This window comes from Pristiophorus japonicus, unplaced genomic scaffold (assembly GCF_044704955.1).
Source record: "Pristiophorus japonicus isolate sPriJap1 unplaced genomic scaffold, sPriJap1.hap1 HAP1_SCAFFOLD_160, whole genome shotgun sequence".
NCBI classification, from domain to species: Eukaryota; Metazoa; Chordata; class Chondrichthyes; family Pristiophoridae; genus Pristiophorus; species Pristiophorus japonicus.
In genome coordinates this window covers 62,223-84,689 of record NW_027251278.1, presented here as the reverse complement: position 1 = coordinate 84,689, position 22,467 = coordinate 62,223, and the positions used below count along the sequence as shown (strand labels likewise).

Sequence of the window (22,467 nt, the reverse complement as noted above, 5' to 3'; positions counted from 1 at the left end):
TCGCTGAGTCCTCTCTTGGTGATTTCTCTCTTGCTCATTTCTCTCGCTGATTTTTCTCGCTGATTTCTCTCGCTTATTTCTCTCTGGCTGATTTCTCTCTGGCTGATTTCTCTCTCTCGCTGATTTCTCTCTTGCTGTTATCTCTTGCTGATTTCTCTCTCTGATTTCTCTCTCGCTGAATTCTCTCTCGTCGATTTCTCTCGCTTATTTCTCTCTCTCGCTGATTTCTCTCTCTCGCTGATTTCTCTCTCGCTGATTTCTCTCTCGCTGAATTCTCTCTCTCTCGCTGATTTCTCTCTCGCTGATTTCTGGCGCTTATTTCTCTCTTGCTGATTTCTCTTTCGCTGATTTGTCTAGCTGATTTCTCTCGCTGATTTCTCTCTCTCGCTGATTTCTCTCTCGCTTATTTCTCTCACTGATTTCTCTCTCGCTGATTTCTCTCGCTGATTTCTCTCGCTGATTTCTCTCTCACTGATTTCTCTTGCTGATTTCTCTCGCTGATTTCTCTTGCTGATTTCTCTCTCACTGATTTCTCTTGCTGATTTCTCTCGCTGCTTTCTCTCTTGCTGATTGCTCTCTCGCTGATTTCTCTCTCGCTGATTTCTCTTGCTGATATCTCTCGCTGATTTCTCTCTCGCTGATTTCTCTCTCGCTCGCTGATTTCTCTCGCGTTGATTTCTCTCTCGCTGATTTCTCTCTCGCTGATTTCTCTCTCTCGCTGATTTCTCGCTGATATCTCTCGCTGATTTCTCTCTCTCTGATTTCACTCTCGCTGATTTCTCTTTCTCGCTGAGTCCTCTCTTGCTGATTTCTCTTGCTGATTTCTCTCGCTGATTTCTCTCTCTTGCTTATTTCTCTCGCTGATTTCTCTCTCGCTGATTTTTCTCTCGCTGATTTCTCTCTTGCTGCTATCTCTCGCTGATTTCTCTCTCTCTGATTTCACTCTCGCTGAATTCTCTCTCGCTGATTTCTCTCTCGCTTATTTCTCTCTCACGCTGATTTCTCCCTCTCGCTGATTTCTCTCTCGCTGAATTCTCTCTCTCTCGCTGATTTCTCTCGCTGATTTCTCGCTGATTTCTCTCTTTTGCTGATTTCTCTCACTCACTGATTTCTCTCGCTGATTTCTCTTTATTGCTGATTTCTCTCTCGCTGATTTCTCTCTCGCTGATTTCTCTCGCTGACTTCTCTCGCTGACTTCTCCATTGCTGATTTTTCTCTCGCTGATTTCTCTCTCTCGCTGATTTCTCTCTCACTGATTTCTCTCGCTGATTTCTCTCTCTGATTTCACTCTCGCTGATTTCTCTTTCTCGCTGAGTCCTCTCATGTTTGTCTCGCTGATTTCTCGCGCTGATTTCTCTCTCGCTGATTTCTCTCTCGCTGATTTCTCTCGCTGATTTCTCTCGCTGATTTCTCTCACTGATTTCTCTCTCTCTCGCTGATTTCTCTCTCGCTGATTTTTCTCTCACTGATTTCTCTCTCGCTGATTTCTCTCGCTTATTTCTCTCTCTCGCTGATTTCTCTCGCTGATTTCTCTTGCTGATTTCTCTCTCTCTGATTTCTCTTGCTGATTTCTCTCTTGCTGCTTTCTCTCTTGCTGATTTCTCTTTTGCTGATTTCTCTCTCGCTGATTTCTCCCTCTCGCTGATTTCTCTCTCGCTGATTTCTCTCTTGCTGATTTCTCTCTCGCTGATTTCTCTTGCTGATATCTCTCGCTGATTTCTCTCGCTGATTTCTCTCTCGCTGATTTCTCTCTCGCTCGCTGATTTCTCTCGCTGATTCCTCTCTCGCTGATTTCTCTCTCGCTGATTTCTCTCTCGCTGATTTCCCTCTCGCTGATTTCTCACTCTCGCTGAATTATCGCTGATATCTCTCGCTGATTTCTCTCTCTCTGATTTCACTCTCGCTGATTTCTCTTTCTCGCTGAGTCCTCTCTTGGTGATTTCTCTCTTGCTCATTTCTCTCGCTGATTTCTCTCGCTGATTTCTCTCGCTTATTTCTCTCTGGCTGATTTCTCTCTGGCTGATTTCTCTCTCTCGCTGATTTCTCTCTTGCTGTTATCTCTTGCTGATTTCTCTCTCTGATTTCTCTCTCGCTGAATTCTCTCTCGTCGATTTCTCTCGCTTATTTCTCTCTCTCGCTGATTTCTCTCTCTCGCTGATTTCTCTCTCGCTGATTTCTCTCTCGCTGAATTCTCTCCCTCTCGCTGATTTCTCTCGCTGATTTCTCTCTTGCTGATTTCTCTCTCGCTGATTTCTCTTGCTGATATCTCTCGCTGATTTCTCTCTCGCTGATTTCTCTCTCGCTCGCTGATTTCTCTCGCTGATTCCTCTCTCGCTGATTTCTCTCTCGCTGATGTCTCTAGCTGATTTCTCTCTCGCTGATTTCTCTCTCGATGATTTCTCTCTCGCTGATTTCCCTCTTGCTGATTTCCCTCTTGCTGATTTCCCTCTTGCTGATTTCTCTCTCTAGCTGATTTCCCTCTTGCTGATTTCTCTCTCTCGCTGATTTCTCTCTCTCGCTGATTTCTCTCTCGCTGATTTCTCTCTCGCTGATTTCTCTCACTGATTTCTCTTGCTGATTTCTCTCGCTGATTTCTCTCTCTCACTGATTTCTCTCGCTGATTTCTCTCGCTGATTTCTCTTGCTGATTTCTCTCGCTGATTTCTCTCGCTGATTTCTCTCTCGCTGCTTTCTCTCTTGCTGATTTCTCTCTCGCTGATTTCTCCCTCTCGCTGATTTCTCTCGCTGATTTATCTCTTGCTGATTTCTCTCTCGCTGATTTCTCTTGCTGATATCTCTCTCTCGCTGATTTCTCTCGCTGATTTCTCTCTCGCTGATTTCTCTCTCGCTCGCTGATTTCTCTCGCTGATTCCTCTCTCGTTGATTCCTCTCTCGTTGATTTCTCTCTCGCTGATTTCTCTCTCTTGCTGATTTCTCTCTCTCGCTGATTTCTCTCACTGATTGCTCTCTCGCTGATTTCTCAATCTTGCTGATTTCCCTCTCGCTGATTTCTCTAGCTGATTTCTCTCGCTGATTTCTCTCTCCCACTGATTTCTCTCCCCCTGATTTTTCTCTCTCTCGCTGATTTCTCTCTCGCTGATTTCTCTCTCGCTGATTTCTCTCTCGCTGATTTCTCTCTCTTGCTGATTTCCCTCTCTTGCTGATTTCTCTCTCTCGCTGATTTCTCTCACTGATTGCTCTCTCGCTGATTTCTCCTCGCTGATTTCTCTAGCTGATTTCTCTCTCGCTGATTTCTCTCTCTCACTGATTTCTCTCCCCCTGATTTTTCTCACTCTCGCTGATTTCTCTCTCTCGCTGTTTTCTCTCTCTCGCTGATTTCGCTCTCGCTGATTTCTCTCTTGCTGATTTCTCTCTCGCTGATTTTTCTCTCTCGCTGATTTCTCTCTCTCGCTGATTTCTCTCTCGCTGATTCCGCTCTCGCTGATTTCTCTCTCTTGCTGATTTCTCTCTCGCTGATTTCTCCTCGCTGATTTCTCTCTCGCTGATTTCTCCTCGCTGATTTCTCTCTCGCTGATTTCTCTCGCTGATTTCTCTCTCGCTGATTTCTCTCTCGCTGATTTCTCTCTCTCGCTGATCTTTCTCTCTCACTGATCTTTCTCTCTCGCTGATTTCTCTCTCTCGCTGATTTCTCTCTCACTGAATTCTCTCTCTCGCTGATTTCTCTCACTGATTTCTCTCGCTGATTTCTCGCTGATTGCTCTCTTTTGCTGATTTCTCTCTCTTGCTGATTTCTCTCTCACTGATTTCTCTCTCGATGATTTCTCTCTTGCTGATTTCCCTCTCGCTGATTTCCCTGTTGCTGATTTCCCTCTTGCTGATTTCTCTCTCTTGCTGATTTCTCTCTCGCTGATTTCTCTCTCTCGCTGATTTCTCTCTCGCTGATTTCTCTCTCGATGATTTCTCTCTTGCTGATTTCTCTCTCTCGATGATTTCTCTCTCGCTGATTTTTCTCGCTGATTTCTCTCTCTCGCTGATTTCTCTCTCTCACTGATTTCTCTCGCTGTTTTCTCTCGCTGATTTCTCTTGCTGATTTCTCTCTCTCTGATTTCTCTTGCTGATTTCTCTCTTGCTGCTTTCTCTCTTGCTGATTTCTCTTTCGCTGATTTCTCTCTCGCTGATTTCTCCCTCTCGCTGATTTCTCTCTCGCTGATTTCTCTCTTGCTGATTTCTCTCTTGCTGATTTCTCTCACTGATTTCTCTCTCGCTGATTTCTCTCGCTCGCTGATTTCTCGCTGATTCCTCTCTCGCTGATTTCTCTCTTGCTGATTTCTCTCTAGCTTATTTCCCTCTCGCTGATTTCTCTCTCTTGCTGATTTCTCGCTGATATCTCTCGCTGATTTCTCTCTCTCTGATTTCACTCTCGCTGATTTCTCTTTCTCGCTGAGTCCTCTCTTGGTGATTTCTCTCTTGCTCATTTCTCTCGCTGATTTCTCACACTGATTTCTCTCACTTATTTCTCTCTCGCTTATTTCTCTCTCGCTGATTTCTCTCTGGCTGATTTCTCTCTCTCGCTGATTTCTCTCTTGCTGTTATCTCTCGCTGATTTCTCTCTCTCTGATTTCTCTCTCGCTGAATTCTCTCTCGCCAATTTCTCTCGCTTATTTCTCTCTCTCGCTGATTTCTCTCTCTCGCTGATTTCTCTCTCGCTGATTTCTCTCTCGCTGAATTCTCTCTCTCTCGCTGATTTCTCTCTCGCTGATTTCTCTCACTGATTTCTCTCGCTGATTTCTCGCTAATTTCTCTCTTGCTGATTTCTCTCGCTGATTTCTCGCTGATTTCTCTCGCTGATTTCTCTCTCGCTGATTTCTCTCTCGATGATTTCTCTCTCGCTGATTTCCCTCTTGCTGATTTCCCTCTTGCTGATTTCCCTCTTGCTGATTTCTCTCTCGAGCTGATTTCCCTCTTGCTGATTTCTCTCTCTCGCTGATTTCTCTCTCTCGCTGATTTCTCTCTCGCTGATTTCTCTCTCGCTGATTTCTCTCCCTGATTTCTCTCTCGCTGATTTCTCTCGCTGATTTCTCTCTCTCACTGATTTCTCTCGCTGATTTCTCTTGCTGATTTCTCTCGCTGATTTCTCTCGCTGATTTCTCTCGCTGATTTCTCTCTCGCTGATTTCTCTCTCGCTGCTTTCTCTCTTGCTGATTTCTCTCTCGCTGATTTCTCCCTCTCGCTGATTTCTCTCGCTGATTTCTCTCTCGCTGATTTCTCCCTCTCGCTGATTTCTCTCGCTGATTTATCTCTTGCTGACTTCTCTCTCGCTGATTTCTCTTGCTGATATCTCTCTCTCGCAGATTTCTCTCGCTGATTCCTCTCTCGCTGATTCCTCTCTCGTTGATTCCTCTCTCGTTGATTTCTCTCTCGCTGATTTCTCTCTCTTGCTGATTTCTCTCTCTCGCTGATTTCTCTCACTGATTGCTCTCTCGCTGATTTCTCAATCTTGCTGATTTCCCTCTCGCTGATTTCTCTAGCTGATTTCTCTCGCTGATTTCTCTCTCCCACTGATTTCTCTCCCCCTGATTTTTCTCTCTCTCGCTGATTTCTCTCTCGCTGATTTCTCTCTCGCTGATTTCTCTCTCTCACTGATTTCTCTCCCCCTGATTTTTCTCTCTCTTGCTGATTTCTCTCTCTCGCTGTGTTCTCTCTCTCGCTGATTTCTCTCTTGCTATTTTCTCTCTCGCTGATTTTTCTCTCTCGCTGATTTCTCTCTCTCGCTGATTTCTCTCTCGCTGATTCCGCTCTCGCTGATTTCTCTCTCTTGCTGATTTCTCTCTCTCGCTGATTTCTCTCACTGATTGCTCTCTCGCTGATTTCTCCTCACTGATTTCTCTCTCTCGCTGATTTCTCTCGCTGATTTCTCTCTCGCTGATTTCTCTCTCGCTGATTTCTCTCTCTCGCTGATCTTTCTCTCTCGCTGATTTCTCTCTCGCTGAATTCTCTCTCTCGCTGATTTCTCTCGCTGATTTCTCGCTGATTTCTCGCTGATTGCTCTCTTTTGCTGATTTCTCTCTCACTGATTTCTCTCTCGATGATTTCTCTCTCGCTGATTTCTCTCGCTGATTTCCCTCTCGCTGATTTCCCTGTTGCTGATTTCCCTCTTGCTGATTTCTCTCTCTCGCTGATTTCTCTCTCGCTGATTTCTCTCTCTCGCTGATTTCTCTCTCCCACTGATTTCTCTCCCCCTGATTTTTCTCTCTCTTGCTGATTTCTCTCTCGCTGATTTCTCTCTCGCTGATTTCTCTCTCGCTGATTTCTCTCTCTCACTGATTTCTCTCCCCCTGATTTTTCTCTCTCTCGCTGATTTCTCTCTCTCGCTGTTTTCTCTCTCTCGCTGATTTCTCTCTTGCTGATTTCTCTCTCGCTGATTTTTCTCTCGCTGATTTATCTCTCTCGCTGATTTCTCTCTCGCTGATTTCGCTCTCGCTGATTTCTCTCTCTTGCTGATTTCTCTCTCTCGCTGATTTCTCTCACTGATTGCTCTCTCGCTGATTTCTCCTCGCTGATTTCTCTCTCTCGCTGATTTCTCTCGCTGATTTCTCTCTCGCTGATTTCTCTCTCGCTGATTTCTCTCTCTCGCTGATCTTTCTCTCTCACTGATCTTTCTCTCTCGCTGATTTCTCTCTCGCTGAATTCTCTCTCTCGCTGATTTCTCTCGCTGATTCCTCGCTGATTTCTCGCTGATTGCTCTCTTTTGCTGATTTCTCTCTCTTGCTGATTTCTCTCTCACTGATTTCTCTCTCGATGATTTCTCTCTCGCTGATTTCCCTCTCGCTGATTTCCCTGTTGCTGATTTCCCTCTTGCTGATTTCTCTCTCTCGCTGATTTCTCTCTCGCTGATTTCTCTTTCTCGCTGATTTCTCTCTCTCGATGATTTCTCTCTCGCTGATTTCTCTCTCTCGATGATTTCTCTCTCGCTGATTTTTCTCGCTGATTTCTCTCTCTCGCTGATTTCTCTCTCTCACTGATTTCTCTCTCGCTGATTTTTTTCTCTCGCTGATTTCTCTCACTGATTTCTCCCTCTCGCTGATTTCTCTCTCGCTGATTTCTCTAGCTGATTTCTCTCTCTCACTGATTTCTCTCCCGAGTTTTCTCTCTCTCGCTGATTTCTCTCGCAGATTTCTCTCTCGCAGATTTCTCTCTCGCAGATTTCTCTCTCGCTGATTTCTCTCTCTTGCTGATTTCTCTCTCTCGCTGATTTCTCTCTCTCGCTGATTTCTCTCTCTCGCTGATTTCTCTCTCGCAGATTTCTCTCTCGCAGATTTCTCTCTCGCCGATTTCTCTCTCGCTGATTTCTCTCTCTTGCTGATTTCTCTATCTTGCTGATTTCTCTCTCGCTGATTTCTCTCACTGATTGCTCTCTCGCTGATTTCTCCTTCTCGCTGATTTCTCTCTCGCTGATTTCTCTCTCGCTGATTTCTCTCTCGCTGATTTCTCTCTCGCTGATTTCTCTCTCTCGCTGATCTTTCTCTCTCACTGATCTTTCTCTCTCGCTGATTTCTCTCTCGCTGAATTCTCTCTCTCGCTGATTTCTCTCGCTGATTTCTCGCTGATTTCTCGCTGATTGCTCTCTTTTGCTGATTTCTCTCTCTTGCTGATTTCTCTCTCACTGATTTCTCTCTCGATGATTTCTCTCTCACTGATTTCCCTCTCGCTGATTTCCCTGTTGCTGATTTCCCTCTTGCTGATTTCTCTCTCTCGCTGATTTCTCTCTCGCTGATTTCTCTTTCTCGCTGATTTCTCTCTCTCGATGATTTCTCTCTCGCTGATTTCTCTCTCTCGATGATTTCTCTCTCGCTGATTTCTCTCTCTCGCTGATTTCTCTCTCTCACTGATTTCTCTCTCGCTGATTTTTTTCTCTCGCTGATTTCTCTCACTGATTTCTCCCTCTCGCTGATTTCTCTCTCGCTGATTTCTCTAGCTGATTTCTCTCTCTCACTGATTTCTCTCCCCTGAGTTTTCTCTCTCTCGCTGATTTCTCTCGCAGATTTCTATCTCGCAGATTTCTCTCTCGCAGATTTCTCTCTCGCTGATTTCTCTCTCTTGCTGATTTCTCTCTCTCGCTGATTTCTCTCTCTCGCTGATTTCTCTCTCGCAGATTTCTCTCTCGCAGATTTCTCTCTCGCCGATTTCTCTCTCGCTGATTTCTCTCTCTTGCTGATTTCTCTATCTTGCTGATTTCTCTCTCTCGCTGATTTCTCTCACTGATTGCTCTCTCGCTGATTTCTCCTTCTCGCTGATTTCTCTCTCGCTGATTTCTCTCGCTGATTTCTCTCTCGCTGATTTCTCTCTCGCTGATTTCTCTCTCTCGCTGATCTTTCTCTCTCACTGATCTTTCTCTCTCGCTGATTTCTCTCTCGCTGAATTCTCTCTCTCGCTGATTTCTCTCGCTGATTTCTCGCTGATTTCTCGCTGATTGCTCTCTTTTGCTGATTTCTCTCTCTTGCTGATTTCTCTCTCACTGATTTCTCTCTCCATGATTTCTCTCTCGCTGATTTCCCTCTCGCTGATTTCCCTGTTGCTGATTTCCCTCTCGCTGATTTCTCTCTCTCGCTGATTTCTCTCTCGCTGATTTCTTTCTCTCGCTGATTTCTCTCTCGCTGATTTCTCTCTCTCGATGATTTCTCTCTCGCTGATTTCTCTCTCTCACTGATTTCTCTCTCGCTGATTTTTTTCTCTCGCTGATTTCTCTCACTGATTTCTCCCTCTCGCTGATTTCTCTCTCGCTGATTTCTCTAGCTGATTTCTCTCTCTCACTGATTTCTCTCCCCTGAGTTTTCTCTCTCTCGCTGATTTCTCTCTCTCGCAGATTTCTCTCTCGCAGATTTCTCTCTCGCAGATTTCTCTCTCGCTGATTTCTCTCTCTTGCTGATTTCTCTCTCTCGCTGATTTCTCTCTCTCGCTGATTTCTCTCTCGCAGATTTCTCTCTCGCAGATTTCTCTCTCGCCGATTTCTCTCTCGCTGATTTCTCTCTCTTGCTGATTTCTCTATCTTGCTGATTTCTCTCTCTCGCTGATTTCTCTCACTGATTGCTCTCTCGCTGATTTCTCCTTCTCGCTGATTTCTCTCTCGCTGATTTTTCTAGCTGATTTCTCTCTCGCTGATTTCTCTCTCGCCGATTTCTCTCTCGCTGATTTCTCTCTCTTGCTGATTTCTCTATCTTGCTGATTTCTCTCTCTCGCTGATTTCTCTCACTGATTGCTCTCTCGCTGATTTCTCTCTCGCTGATTTCTCTCTCGCTGATTTCTCTCGCTGATTTCTCTCTCGCTGATTTCTCTCTCGCTGATTTCTCTCTCTCGCTGATCTTTCTCTCTCACTGATCTTTCTCTCTCGCTGATTTCTCTCTCGCTGAATTCTCTCTCTCGCTGATTTCTCTCGCTGATTTCTCGCTGATTTCTCGCTGATTGCTCTCTTTTGCTGATTTCTCTCTCTTGCTGATTTCTCTCTCACTGATTTCTCTCTCGATGATTTCTCTCTCGCTGATTTCCCTCTCGCTGATTTCCCTGTTGCTGATTTCCCTCTTGCTGATTTCTCTCTCTCGCTGATTTCTCTCTCGCTGATTTCTTTCTCTCGCTGATTTCTCTCTCGCTGATTTCTCTCTCTCGATGATTTCTCTCTCGCTGATTTCTCTCTCTCGATGATTTCTCTCTCGCTGATTTCTCTCTCTCACTGATTTCTCTCTCTCACTGATTTCTCTCTCGCTGATTTTTTTCTCTCGCTGATTTCTCTCACTGATTTCTCCCTCTCGCTGATTTCTCTCTCGCTGATTTCTCTAGCTGATTTCTCTCTCTCACTGATTTCTCTCCCCTGAGTTTTCTCTCTCTCGCTGATTTCTCTCTCTCGCAGATTTCTCTCTCGCAGATTTCTCTCTCGCAGATTTCTCTCTCGCTGATTTCTCTCTCTTGCTGATTTCTCTCTCTCGCTGATTTCTCTCTCTCGCTGATTTCTCTCTCGCAGATTTCTCTCTCGCAGATTTCTCTCTCGCCGATTTCTCTCTCGCTGATTTCTCTCTCTTGCTGATTTCTCTATCTTGCTGATTTCTCTCTCTCGCTGATTTCTCTCACTGATTGCTCTCTCGCTGATTTCTCCTTCTCGCTGATTTCTCTCTCGCTGATTTTTCTAGCTGATTTCTCTCTCGCTGATTTCTCTCTCGCCGATTTCTCTCTCGCTGATTTCTCTCTCTTGCTGATTTCTCTATCTTGCTGATTTCTCTCTCTCGCTGATTTCTCTCACTGATTGCTCTCTCGCTGATTTCTCCTTCTCGCTGATTTCTCTCTCTCGCTGATTTCTCTCTTTCTCGCTGATTTCTCTCTCGCTGATTTCTCTCTCTCGCTAATTTCTCTCTCGCTGATTTCTCTCTTTCTCGCTGATTTCACTCTCGCTGATTTCTCTCTCTCGCTAATTTCTCTCTCGCTAATTTCTCTCCCGCTGATTTCTCTCCCTCGCTGATTTCTCTCCCTCGCAGATTTCTCTCTCTCATTTCTCTCTCATTTGTGTTTCAGGAAGAAATCAGCGAGGATGACGTTGCTGAAAATTTCAAAGCGATGTTCAGGCAGCTCGCGGGAGAGGTGAGTGACTGGTCTATTTCTGCTGTTCAGATGGGGTCCCTCCTCGCAAGCTCACCATTTAATATCACACCGACCCCGGGCTGACCCCACAACGACTTCGGGTATCCCTCCGACCCCGGGTATCACTCCGACCCCGGGTATCCCTCCGACCCCGGGTATCCCTCCGACCCCGGGTATCCCTCCGACCCCGGGTATCTCACCGACCCCGGGTATCTCTCTGACTCCACTTTGACCCCGGGTATCCCTCCGACCCCGGGTATCTCACCGACCCCGGCTATCTCTCCGACCCCGGGTATCTCTCCGACCCTGGGTATCTCTCCGACCCCACTCTGAACCCGGGTGTATCTCCGACCCCGGGTATCCCTCTGACCCCGGGTATCTCTCCGACCCCGGGTATCTCTCTGACCCCGGGTACCTCTCCGACCCCGGGTATCTCTCCGACCCCGGGTATCTCTCTGATCCCGGGTATCTCTCTGATCCCGGGTATCTCTCTGATCCTGGGTATCTCTCCGACACCGGGTATCCCGCTGACCCCGGGTATCCCTCCGACCCCGGGTATCTCACCGACCCCGGGTATCTCTCTGACTCCACTTTGACCCCGGGTATCCCTCCGACCCCGGGTATCTCTCCGACCCCGGGTATCTCTCCGACCCCGGGTATCTCTCCGACCCTGGGTATCTCTCCGACCCCACTCTGAACCCGGGTGTATCTCCGACCCCGGGTATCCCTCTGACCCCGGGTATCCCTCGGACCCCGGGTATCCCTCCGACCCCGGGTATCACTCCGACCCCGGGTATCCCTCCGACCCCGGGTATCCCTCCGACCCCGGGTATCTCACCGACCCCGGGTATCTCTCTGACTCCACTTTGACCCCGGGTATCCCTCCGACCCCGGGTATCCCTCTGACCCCGGGTATCTCTCCGACCCCGGGTATCTCTCTGACCCCGGGTACCTCTCCGACCCCGGGTATCTCTCCGACCCCGGGTATCTCTCCGACCCCGGGTATCCCACTGACCCTGGGTATTCCTCCGACACCGGGTATCTCTCCAACCCCACTCTGACCCTGGGTATCCCTCCAACCCCGGGTATCTCTCCGACCCCGGGTATCTCTCCGACCCCACTCTGACCCCGGGTATCTCTCTGACCCCGGGTATCTCTCCTAGCCCAGGTATCTCTCCTACCCCGGGTAGCCCTCCGACCCCGGGTATCACCCTGACCCCGGTTATCCCTCTGGCCCTGGGTATCTCTCCGACCCCACTCTGACCCCGTGTATCCCTCTGGCCCTGGGTATCTCTCCGACCCCACTCTGACCCCGGGTATCCCTCCAACCCTGGGTATCTCTCCAACCCCGGGTATCTCTCCAACCCCGGGCATCCCTTCGACCCCGGGCATCCCTTCGACCCCGGGTATCTCTCCGACCCCGGGTATCTATCCGACCCCGGGTATCCCACTGACCCTGGGTATTCCTCCGACACCGGGTATCTCTCCAACCCCACTCTGACCCTGGGTATCCCTCCAACCCCGGGTATCCCTCCGACCCCGGGTATCTCTCCGACCCCGGGTATCTCTCCGACCCCGGGTATCTCTCCGACCCCGGGTATCTCTCCGACCCCGGGTATCCCTCCGACCCCGAGTATCTCTCCGACCCCGGGTATCTCTCCGACCCCGAGTATCTCTCCGACCCCGGGTATCCCTCCGACCACGGCTGTCACTCCGACCCTGGGTATCCCTCCGACCCCGGGTATCCCTCCGACCCCACTCTGACCCCGGGTATCTCTCCGACCCCGGGTATCTCTCCGACCCCGGGTATCTCTCCGACCCCAGGTATCTCTCAGACCCCGGGTATCCCTTCGACCCCGAGTATCTCTCCGATTCCGGGTATCTCTCCGATCCCGGGTATCTCTCCGACCCCGGGTATCCCTCTGACCCCGGGTATCTTTCTAACCCCACTCTGACCCCGGGTATCCCTCCGACCCCGGGTATCCCTCCGACCCCGGGTATCGCTCCGACCCCGGGTATCCCTCTGACCCTGGGTATCCCTCCGACCACGGGTATCCCTCCGACCCCGGGTATCCCTCCGACCCCGGGTATCCCTCCGACCCTGGGTATCTCTCCGACCCCACTCCGACCCCGTGTTTCTCTTTGACCCCGGGTATCTCTCCGATCACGGGTATCCCTCCGACCCCGGGTATCTCTCCGACCCCACTTTGACCCCGGGTATACCTCCGACCCCGGGTATCTCTCCGACCCCGGGTATCCCTGTGGACCCGGGTATCCCTCCGATCCGGGTATCTCTCCGACCCCACTCTGACCCCGGATATCCCTCCGACCCCAGGTATCCCTCTGACCCCGAGTATCTCTCCGACCCCACTGCGATACCGGGTAGCTATCCGACCCCGGGTATCCCTCCGACCCCGGGTATCTCTCCGACCCCGGGTATCCCTCCGGCCACGGGTATCTCTCCGACCCCGGGTATCCCTCCGACCATGGGTACCTCTCCGACCCCGGGTATCCCTCCGACCCCGGGTATCCCTCTGACCCCGAGTATCTCTCCGACCCCACTCCGACTCCGGGTATCTCTCCGACCCCGGGTATCTCTCCGACCCCGGGTATCTCTCCGACCCCGGTTATCTCTCCGACCCCGGGTATCTCTCCGACCCCACTTTGACCCCGGGTATACCTCCGACCCCGGGTATCTCTCCGACCCCGGGTATCTCTTCGACCCCGGGTATCCCTCTGACCCCGGGTATCCCTCCGACCCCGGGTATCCCTCCGACCCCGGGTATCGCACCGGCCCCGGGTATCTCTCCGACCCCGGGTATCTCTCCGACCCCGAATATCTCTCCGACTCCGGGTATCTCTCCGACCCCGGGTATCCCTCCGACCCCGGGTATCTCTCCGACCCCGGGTATCTCTGCGACACCGAGTATCTCTCCGACCCCGAGTATCTCTCCGACCCCGGGTATCTCTCCGATCCCGGGTATCTCTCCGACCCCGGGTATCTCTCCGAACCCGGGTATCCCTCCGACCCCGGGTATCCCTCCGACCACGGCTGTCACTCCGACCCTGGGTATCTCTCCGACCCCACTCCGACTCCGGGTATCTCTCCGACCCCGGGTATCTCTCCGACCCCGGGTATCTCTCCGACCCCGGTTATCTCTCCGACCCCGGGTATCTCTCCGACCCCACTTTGACCCCGGGTATACCTCCGACCCCGGGTATCTCTTCGACCCCGGGTATCTCTTCGACCCCGGGTATCCCTCCGACCCCGGGTATCCCTCCGACCCCGGGTATCGCACCGGCCCCGGGTATCTCTCCGACCCCGGGTATCTCTCCGACCCCGAATATCTCTCCGACTCCGGGTATCTCTCCGACCCCGGGTATCCCTCCGACCCCGGGTATCTCTCCGACCCCGGGTATCTCTGCGACACCGAGTATCTCTCCGACCCCGAGTATCTCTCCGACCCCGGGTATCTCTCCGATCCCGGGTATCTCTCCGACCCCGGGTATCTCTCCGACCCCGGGTATCCCTCCAACCCCGGGTATCCCTCCGACCCCGGGTATCCCTCCGACCCCACTCTGACCCCGGGTATCTCTCCGACCCCGGGTATCTCTCCGACCCCGGGTATCCCTCCGACCCCGGGTATCCCTCCGACCACGGCTGTCACTCCGACCCCGGGTATCCCTCCGACCCCGGGTATCCCGCTGACCCTGGGTATCTCTCAGACCCCACTCTGACCCCGGATTTTCCCTCCGACCCCGGGTATCCCTCCGACCCCGGGTATCTCTCCGATCCTGGGTATCTCTCCGACCCCACTCTGACCCCGGGTATCTCTCCGACCCGGGTATCCATCCGACCCCGAGTATCTCTCCGATTCCGGGTATCTCTCCGACCCCGGGTATCCCTCTGACCTCGGGTATCTCTCTAACCCCACTCTGACCCCGGGTATCTCTCTAACCCCACTCTGACCCCGGGTATCCCTCCGACCCCGGGTATCCCTCTGACCCCGGGTATCTCTCTAACCCCACTCTGACCTCGGGTATCTCTCTAACCCCACTCTGACCCCGGGTATCTCTCTAACCCCACTCCGACCACGGGTATCCCTCCGAACCCGGGTATCTCTCCGAACCCGGGTATCTCTCCGAACCCGGGTATCTCTCCGATCCCGGGTATCTCTCCGATCCCGGGTATCCCTCCGACCACGGGTATCCCTCCGAACCCGGGTATCTCTCCGAACCCGGGTATCTCTCCGAACCCGGGTATCTCTCCGATCCCAGGTATCTCTCCGACCCCGGGTATCCCTCTGACCCCGGGTATCTCTCTAACCCCACTCTGACCCCGGGTATCCCTCCGACCACGGGTATCCCTCCGAACCCAGGTATCTCTCCGACCCCGGGTATCTCTCCGACCCCGGGTATCCCTCCGACCCCGGGTATCCCTCCGACCCCATGTTTCTCTTTGACCCCGGGTATCTCTCCGATCACGGGTATCCCTCCGACCCCGGGTATCTCTCCGACCCCACTTGGACCCCGGGTATACCTCCGACCCCGGGTATCCCTCCGACCCCGGGTATCCCTCCGACCCCGGGTATCTCTCCGATCCTGGGTATCTCTCCGACCCCGGGTATCTCTCCGACCCCACTGCGACCCCGGGTATCCATCCGACCCTGGGTATCTCTCCGACCCCGGGTATCCCTCCGACCCCGTGTATCCCTCCGACCCCGTGTATCCCTCTGACCCCGAGTATCTCTCCGACCCCACTCCGACCCCGGGTATCCATCCGACCCTGGGTATCCCTCCGACCCCGGGTATCCCTCCGACCCCGGGTATCTCTCCGACCCCGGGTATCTCTCCGACCCCGGGTATCGCTCCGACCCCACTCCGACCCCGGGTATCCCTCCGACCCCGGGTATCGCTCCGACCCCACTCCGACCCCGGGTATCCCTCCGACCCCGGGTATCTCTCCGACCCCGGGTATCGCTCCGACCCCACTCCGACCCCGGGTATCCCTCCGACCCCGGGTATCGCTCCGACCCCACTCCGACCCCGGGTATCCCTCCGACCCCGGGTATCTCTCCGGCCACGGGTATCTATCCGACCCCGGCTATCCCTCTGACCCTGGGTGTCCCTCCGACCCCGGGTATCCCTCCGACCCCGGGTATCCCTCCGATCCTGGGTATCCCTCCGACCCCGGGTATCCCTCCGACCACTGGTACCTCTCCGACCACGGGTATCCCTCCGACCCCGGGTATCTCTCCGATCCCGGGTATCCCTCCGACCCCGGGTATCCCTCCGACCCCGGGTATCCCTCCGATCCCGGGTATCTCTCCGATCCTGGGTATCTCTCCGACCCGACTCTGACCCCGGGTATCTCTCCGACTCCGGGTATCCCTCCGATCCCGGGTATCCCTCCGACACCGGGTATCTCTCCGACTCCGGGTATCCCTCCGATCCCGGGTATCCCTCCGACCCTGGGTATCTCTCCGACCCCGGGTATCTCTCCGACTCCGGGTATCGCTCCCACCCCGGGTATCTCTCCGATCCCGGGTATCCCTCCGACTCCGGGTATCCCGCCGACCCCGGGTATCTCTCCGACCCCGAATATATCTCCGACCCCGGGTATCTCTCCGACCCCGAATATCTCTCCAACCCCGGGTATCTCTCCGACCCCGGGTATCCCTCCGACCCCGGGTATCTCTCCGACCCCGGGTATCTCTCCGACCCCGGGTATCTCTCCGACCCCGGGTATCTCTCCGACCCCGAATATCTCTCCAACCCCGGGTATCCCTCCGACCCCGGGTATCTCTCCGACCCCGGGTAGCCCTCCGACCCCGGGTATCCCTCCGACCCCACTCTGACCCCGGGTATCTCTCCGACCCCGGGTATCTCTCCGACCCCGGGTATCCCTCCGACCCCGGGTATCCCTCCGACCCCGGGTATCCCTCCGACCCCACTCTGACCCCGGGTATCTCTCCGACCCCGGGTATCTCTCCGACCCCGGGTATCCCTCCGATCCCGGGTATCCCTCCGACCATGGCTGTCACTCCGACCCCGGGTATCTCGACGACCCCGGGTATCCCGCTGACCCCGGGTATCTCTCCGACCCCGGGTATCTCTCAGACCCCACTCTGACCCCGGGTATCCCTCTGACCCCGGGTATCCCTCCGACCCCGGGTATCTCTCCGATCCAGGGTATCTCTCCGACCCCACTCTGACCCCGGGAATCCCTCCGACTCCGGGTATCTCTCCGACCCCGGGTATCCCTTCGACCCCGGGTATCCCTCTGACCTCGGGTATCTCTCTAACCCCACTCTGACCCCGGGTATCCCTCCGACCACGGGTATCCCTCCGAACCCGGGTATCTCTCCGAACCCGGGTATCTCTCCGAACCCGGGTATCTCTCCGATCACGGGTATCCCTCCGACCCCGGGTATCTCTCCGACCCCACTTTGACCCCGGGTATACCTCCGACCCCGGGTATCTCTCCGACCCCGGGTATCCCTGTGGACCCGGGTATCCCTCCGATCCGGGTATCTCTCCGATCCCACTCTGACCCCGGATATCCCTCCGACCCTGGGTATCCCTCCGACCCCGGGTATCCCTCTGACCCCGAGTATCTCTCCGACCCCACTGCGATACCGGGTATCCCTCCGACCCCGGGTATCTCTCCGACCCCGGGTATCTCTCCGACCCCGGGTATCCCTCCGACCATGGGTACCTCTCCGACCCCGGGTATCCCTCCGGCCACGGGTATCCCTCCGACCCCGGGTATCTCTCCGACCCCGGGTATCTCTCCGACCCCGGGTATCCCTACGACCCCGGGTATCCCTCCGACCCTGGGTATCTCTCCGACCCCACTCTGACCCCGGGTATCTCTCCGACCCTGGGTATCTCTCCGACCCCACTTGGACCCCGGGTATACCTCCGACCCCGGGTATCCCTCCGACCCCGGGTATCCCTCTGACCCCGAGTATCTCTCCGACCCCACTCCGACCCCGGGTATCCATCCGACCCTGGGTATCTCTCCGACCCCGGGTATCGCTCCGACCCCACTCCGACCCCGGGTATCCCTCCGACCCCGGGTATCGCTCCGACCCCACTCCGACCCCAGGTATCCCTCCGACCCCGGGTATCTCTCCGGCCACGGGTATCGCTCCGACCCCACTCCGACCCTGGGTATCCCTCCGACCCCGGGTATCCCTCTGACCCTGGGTATCTCTCCGACCCCACGCTGACCCCGGGTATCCCTCCGACCCTGGGTATCCCTCCGACCCCGGGTATCTCTCCGACCCCGGGTATCTCTCCGACCCCGGGTATCCCTCCGACCCCGGGTATCTCTCCGACCCCGGGTATCTCTCCGACCCCGGGTATCTCTCCGACCCCAGTTATCCCTCCAACCCCGGGTATCTCTCCGACCCCGGGTATCTCTACGACCCCGGGTATCCCTCCGACCCCGGGTATCCCTCTGACCCCGGGTATCTCTCCGACCCCGGGTATCTCTCCGACCCCGGGTATCCCTCCGACCCCGGGTATCTCTCCGACCCCGGGTATCCCTCCGACCCCGGGTATCTCTCCGACCCCGGGTATCTCTCCGACCCCGGGTATCTCTCCGACCCCAGTTATCCCTCCAACCCCGGTTATCTCTCCGACCCCGGGTATCTCTACGACCCCGGGTTTCTCTCCGACCCCGGGTATCTCTCCGACCCCGGGTATCGCTCCCACCCTGTGTATCTCTCCGACCCCGGGTATCCCTCCAACCCCGGGTATCACTCTGACCCCGGGTATCTCTCCGACCCCGGGTATCTCTCCGACACCGGGTATCGCTCCCAACCTGTGTATCTCTCCGACCACACTCTGACCCAGGGTGTCTCTCCGACCCCGGGTGTCTCTCCGACCCCGGGTATCTCTCCGACCCCAGGTGTCTCTCCGACCCCGGGTATCCCTCCGACCCCTGGTATCCCAACGACCCCGGGTATCTCTCCGACCACGAGTATCCCTCCGACCACGGGTATCTCTCCAACCCCGGGTAGCCCTCCGACCTCGGGTATCCCTCCGACCCCGGGTATCACCCTGACCCCGGGTATCCCTCTGGCCCTGGGTATCTCTCCGACCCCACTCTGACCCCGGGTATCTCTCCAACCCCGGGTATCTCTCCGACCCCACTCTGACCCCGGGTATCTCTCCAACCCCGGGTATCTCTCCGACCCCACTTTGACCCCGGGTATCCCTCCGACCCCGGGTATCCCACCGACTCTGGGTATCTCTCCGACCCCGGGTATCCCTCTGACCCCGGGTATCTCTCCAACCCCACTCTGACCCCGGGTATCCCTCCGACCCCGGGTATCCCTCTGACCCCGGGTATCTCTCTGACCCCACTCTGACCCAGGGTATCCCACCGACCCCGGGTATCCCTCCGACCCCGTGTATCCCTCCGACCCCGTGTATCCCTCTGACCCCGAGTATCTCTCCGACCCCACTCCGACCCCGGGTATCCATCCGACCCTGGGTATCCCTCCGACCCCAGGTATCCCTCCGACCCCGGGTATCTCTCCGACCCCGGGTATCTCTCCGACCCCGGGTATCGCTCCGACCCCACTCCGACCCCGGGTATCCCTCCGACCCCGGGTATCGCTCCGACCCCACTCCGACCCCGGGTATCCCTCCGACCCCGGGTATCTCTCCGACCCCGGGTATCTCTCCGACCCCGGGTATCGCTCCGACCCCACTCCGACCCCGGGTATCCCTCCGACCCCGGGTATCGCTCCGACCCCACTCCGACCCCGGGTATCCCTCCGACCCCGGGTATCTCTCCGGCCACGGGTATCTATCCGACCCCGGCTATCCCTCTGACCCTGGGTGTCCCTCCGACCCCGGGTATCCCTCCGACCCCGGGTATCCCTCCGATCCTGGGTATCACTCCGACCCCGGGTATCCCTCCGACCACTGGTACCTCTCCGACCACGGGTATCCCTCCGACCCCGGGTATCTCTCCGACCCCGGGTATCTCTCCGATCCCGGGTATCCCTCCGACCCCGGGTATCCCTCCGACCCCGGGTATCCCTCCGATCCCGGGTATCTCTCCGATCCTGGGTATCTCTCCGACCCGACTCTGACCCCGGGTATCTCTCCGACTCCGGGTATCCCTCCGATCCCGGGTATCCCTCCGACACCGGGTATCTCTCCGACTCCGGGTATCCCTCCGATCCCGGGTATCCCTCCGACCCTGGGTATCTCTCCGACCCCGGGTATCTCTCCGACTCCGGGTATCGCTCCCACCCCGGGTATCTCTCCGATCCCGGGTATCCCTCCGACTCCGGGTATCCCGCCGACCCCGGGTATCTCTCCGACCCCGAATATCTCTCCGACCCCGGGTATCTCTCCGACCCCGAATATCTCTCCAACCCCGGGTATCTCTCCGACCCCGGGTATCCCTCCGACCCCGGGTATCTCTCCGACCCCGGGTATCTCTCCGACCCCGGGTATCTCTCCGACCCCGGGTATCTCTCCGACCCCGAATATCTCTCCAACCCCGGGTATCCCTCCGACCCCGGGTATCTCTCCGACCCCGGGTAGCCCTCCGACCCCGGGTATCCCTCCGACCCCACTCTGACCCCGGGTATCTCTCCGACCCCTGGTATCTCTCCGACCCCGGGTATCCCTCCGACCCCGGGTATCCCTCCGACCCCGGGTATCCCTCCGACCCCACTCTGACCCCGGGTATCTCTCCGACCCCGGGTATCTCTCCGACCCCGGGTATCCCTCCGATCCCGGGTATCCCTCCGACCATGGCTGTCACTCCGACCCCGGGTATCTCGACGACCCCGGGTATCCCGCTGACCCTGGGTATCTCTCAGACCCCACTCTGACCCCGGGTATCCCTCTGACCCCGGGTATCCCTCCGACCCCGGGTATCTCTCCGATCCAGGGTATCTCTCCGACCCCACTCTGACCCCGGGAATCCCTCCGACTCCGGGTATCTCTCCGACCCCGGGTATCCCTTCGACCCCGGGTATCCCTCTGACCTCGGGTATCTCTCTAACCCCACTCTGACCCCGGGTATCCCTCCGACCACGGGTATCCCTCCGAACCCGGGTATCTCTCCGAACCCGGGTATCTCTCCGAACCCGGGTATCTCTCCGATCACGGGTATCCCTCCGACCCCGGGTATCTCTCCGACCCCACTTTGACCCCGGGTATACCTCCGACCCCGGGTATCTCTCCGACCCCGGGTATCCCTGTGGACCCGGGTATCCCTCCGATCCGGGTATCTCTCCGATCCCACTCTGACCCCGGATATCCCTCCGACCCTGGGTATCCCTCCGACCCCGGGTATCCCTCTGACCCCGAGTATCTCTCCGACCCCACTGCGATACCGGGTATCCCTCCGACCCCGGGTATCTCTCCGACCCCGGGTATCTCTCCGACCCCGGGTATCCCTCCGACCATGGGTACCTCTCCGACCCCGGGTATCCCTCCGGCCACGGGTATCCCTCCGACCCCGGGTATCTCTCCGACCCCGGGTATCTCTCCGACCCCGGGTATCCCTACGACCCCGGGTATCCCTCCGACCCTGGGTATCTCTCCGACCCCACTCTGACCCCGGGTATCTCTCCGACCCTGGGTATCTCTCCGACCCCACTTGGACCCCGGGTATCCCTCCGACCCCGGGTATCCCTCCGACCCCGGGTATCCCTCTGACCCCGAGTATCTCTCCGACCCCACTCCGACCCCGGGTATCCATCCGACCCTGGGTATCTCTCCGACCCCGGGTATCGCTCCGACCCCACTCCGACCCCGGGTATCCCTCCGACCCCGGGTATCGCTCCGACCCCACTCCGACCCCAGGTATCCCTCCGACCCCGGGTATCTCTCCGGCCACGGGTATCGCTCCGACCCCACTCCGACCCTGGGTATCCCTCCGACCCCGGGTATCCCTCTGACCCTGGGTATCTCTCCGACCCCACGCTGACCCCGGGTATCCCTCCGACCCTGGGTATCCCTCCGACCCCGGGTATCTCTCCGACCCCGGGTATCTCTCCGACCCCGGGTATCCCTCCGACCCCGGGTATCTCTCCGACCCCGGGTATCTCTCCGACCCCGGGTATCTCTCCGACCCCAGTTATCCCTCCAACCCCGGGTATCTCTCCGACCCCGGGTATCTCTACGACCCCGGGTATCCCTCCGACCCCGGGTATCCCTCTGACCCCGGGTATCTCTCCGACCCCGGGTATCTCTCCGACCCCGGGTATCCCTCCGACCCCGGGTATCTCTCCGACCCCGGGTATCCCTCCGACCCCGGGTATCTCTCCGACCCCGGGTATCTCTCCGACCCCGGGTATCTCTCCGACCCCAGTTATCCCTCCAACCCCGGTTATCTCTCCGACCCCGGGTATCTCTACGACCCCGGGTTTCTCTCCGACCCCGGGTATCTCTCCGACCCCGGGTATCGCTCCCACCCTGTGTATCTCTCCGACCCCGGGTATCCCTCCAACCCCGGGTATCACTCTGACCCCGGGTATCTCTCCGACCCCGGGTATCTCTCCGACACCGGGTATCGCTCCCAACCTGTGTATCTCTCCGACCACACTCTGACCCAGGGTGTCTCTCCGACCCCGGGTGTCTCTCCGACCCCGGGTATCTCTCCGACCCCAGGTGTCTCTCCGACCCCGGGTATCCCTCCGACCCCTGGTATCCCAACGACCCCGGGTATCTCTCCGACCACGAGTATCCCTCCGACCACGGGTATCTCTCCAACCCCGGGTAGCCCTCCGACCTCGGGTATCCCTCCGACCCCGGGTATCACCCTGACCCCGGGTATCCCTCTGGCCCTGGGTATCTCTCCGACCCCACTCTGACCCCGGGTATCTCTCCAACCCCGGGTATC

General features: G+C 56.0%; 1 protein-coding gene and 1 pseudogene across 1 annotated transcript in view; one reads left to right on the top strand and one right to left on the bottom strand.

Moving 5' to 3' along the window:
- LOC139243073 (calpain-1 catalytic subunit-like) overlaps positions 1-22,467 on the top strand; it is a gene marked incomplete at both ends in the record, with an annotated part of 231,498 nt that overhangs the window by 147,338 nt on the left and 61,693 nt on the right. Inside the window, one exon of the mRNA XM_070870667.1 lies at positions 10,518-10,583. Within this exon, the coding sequence (XP_070726768.1) occupies positions 10,518-10,583 (66 nt within the window). The remainder of the gene's footprint in view (positions 1-10,517; positions 10,584-22,467) is intronic.
- LOC139243085 (protein enabled homolog) lies at positions 205-4,435 on the bottom strand (annotated as a pseudogene).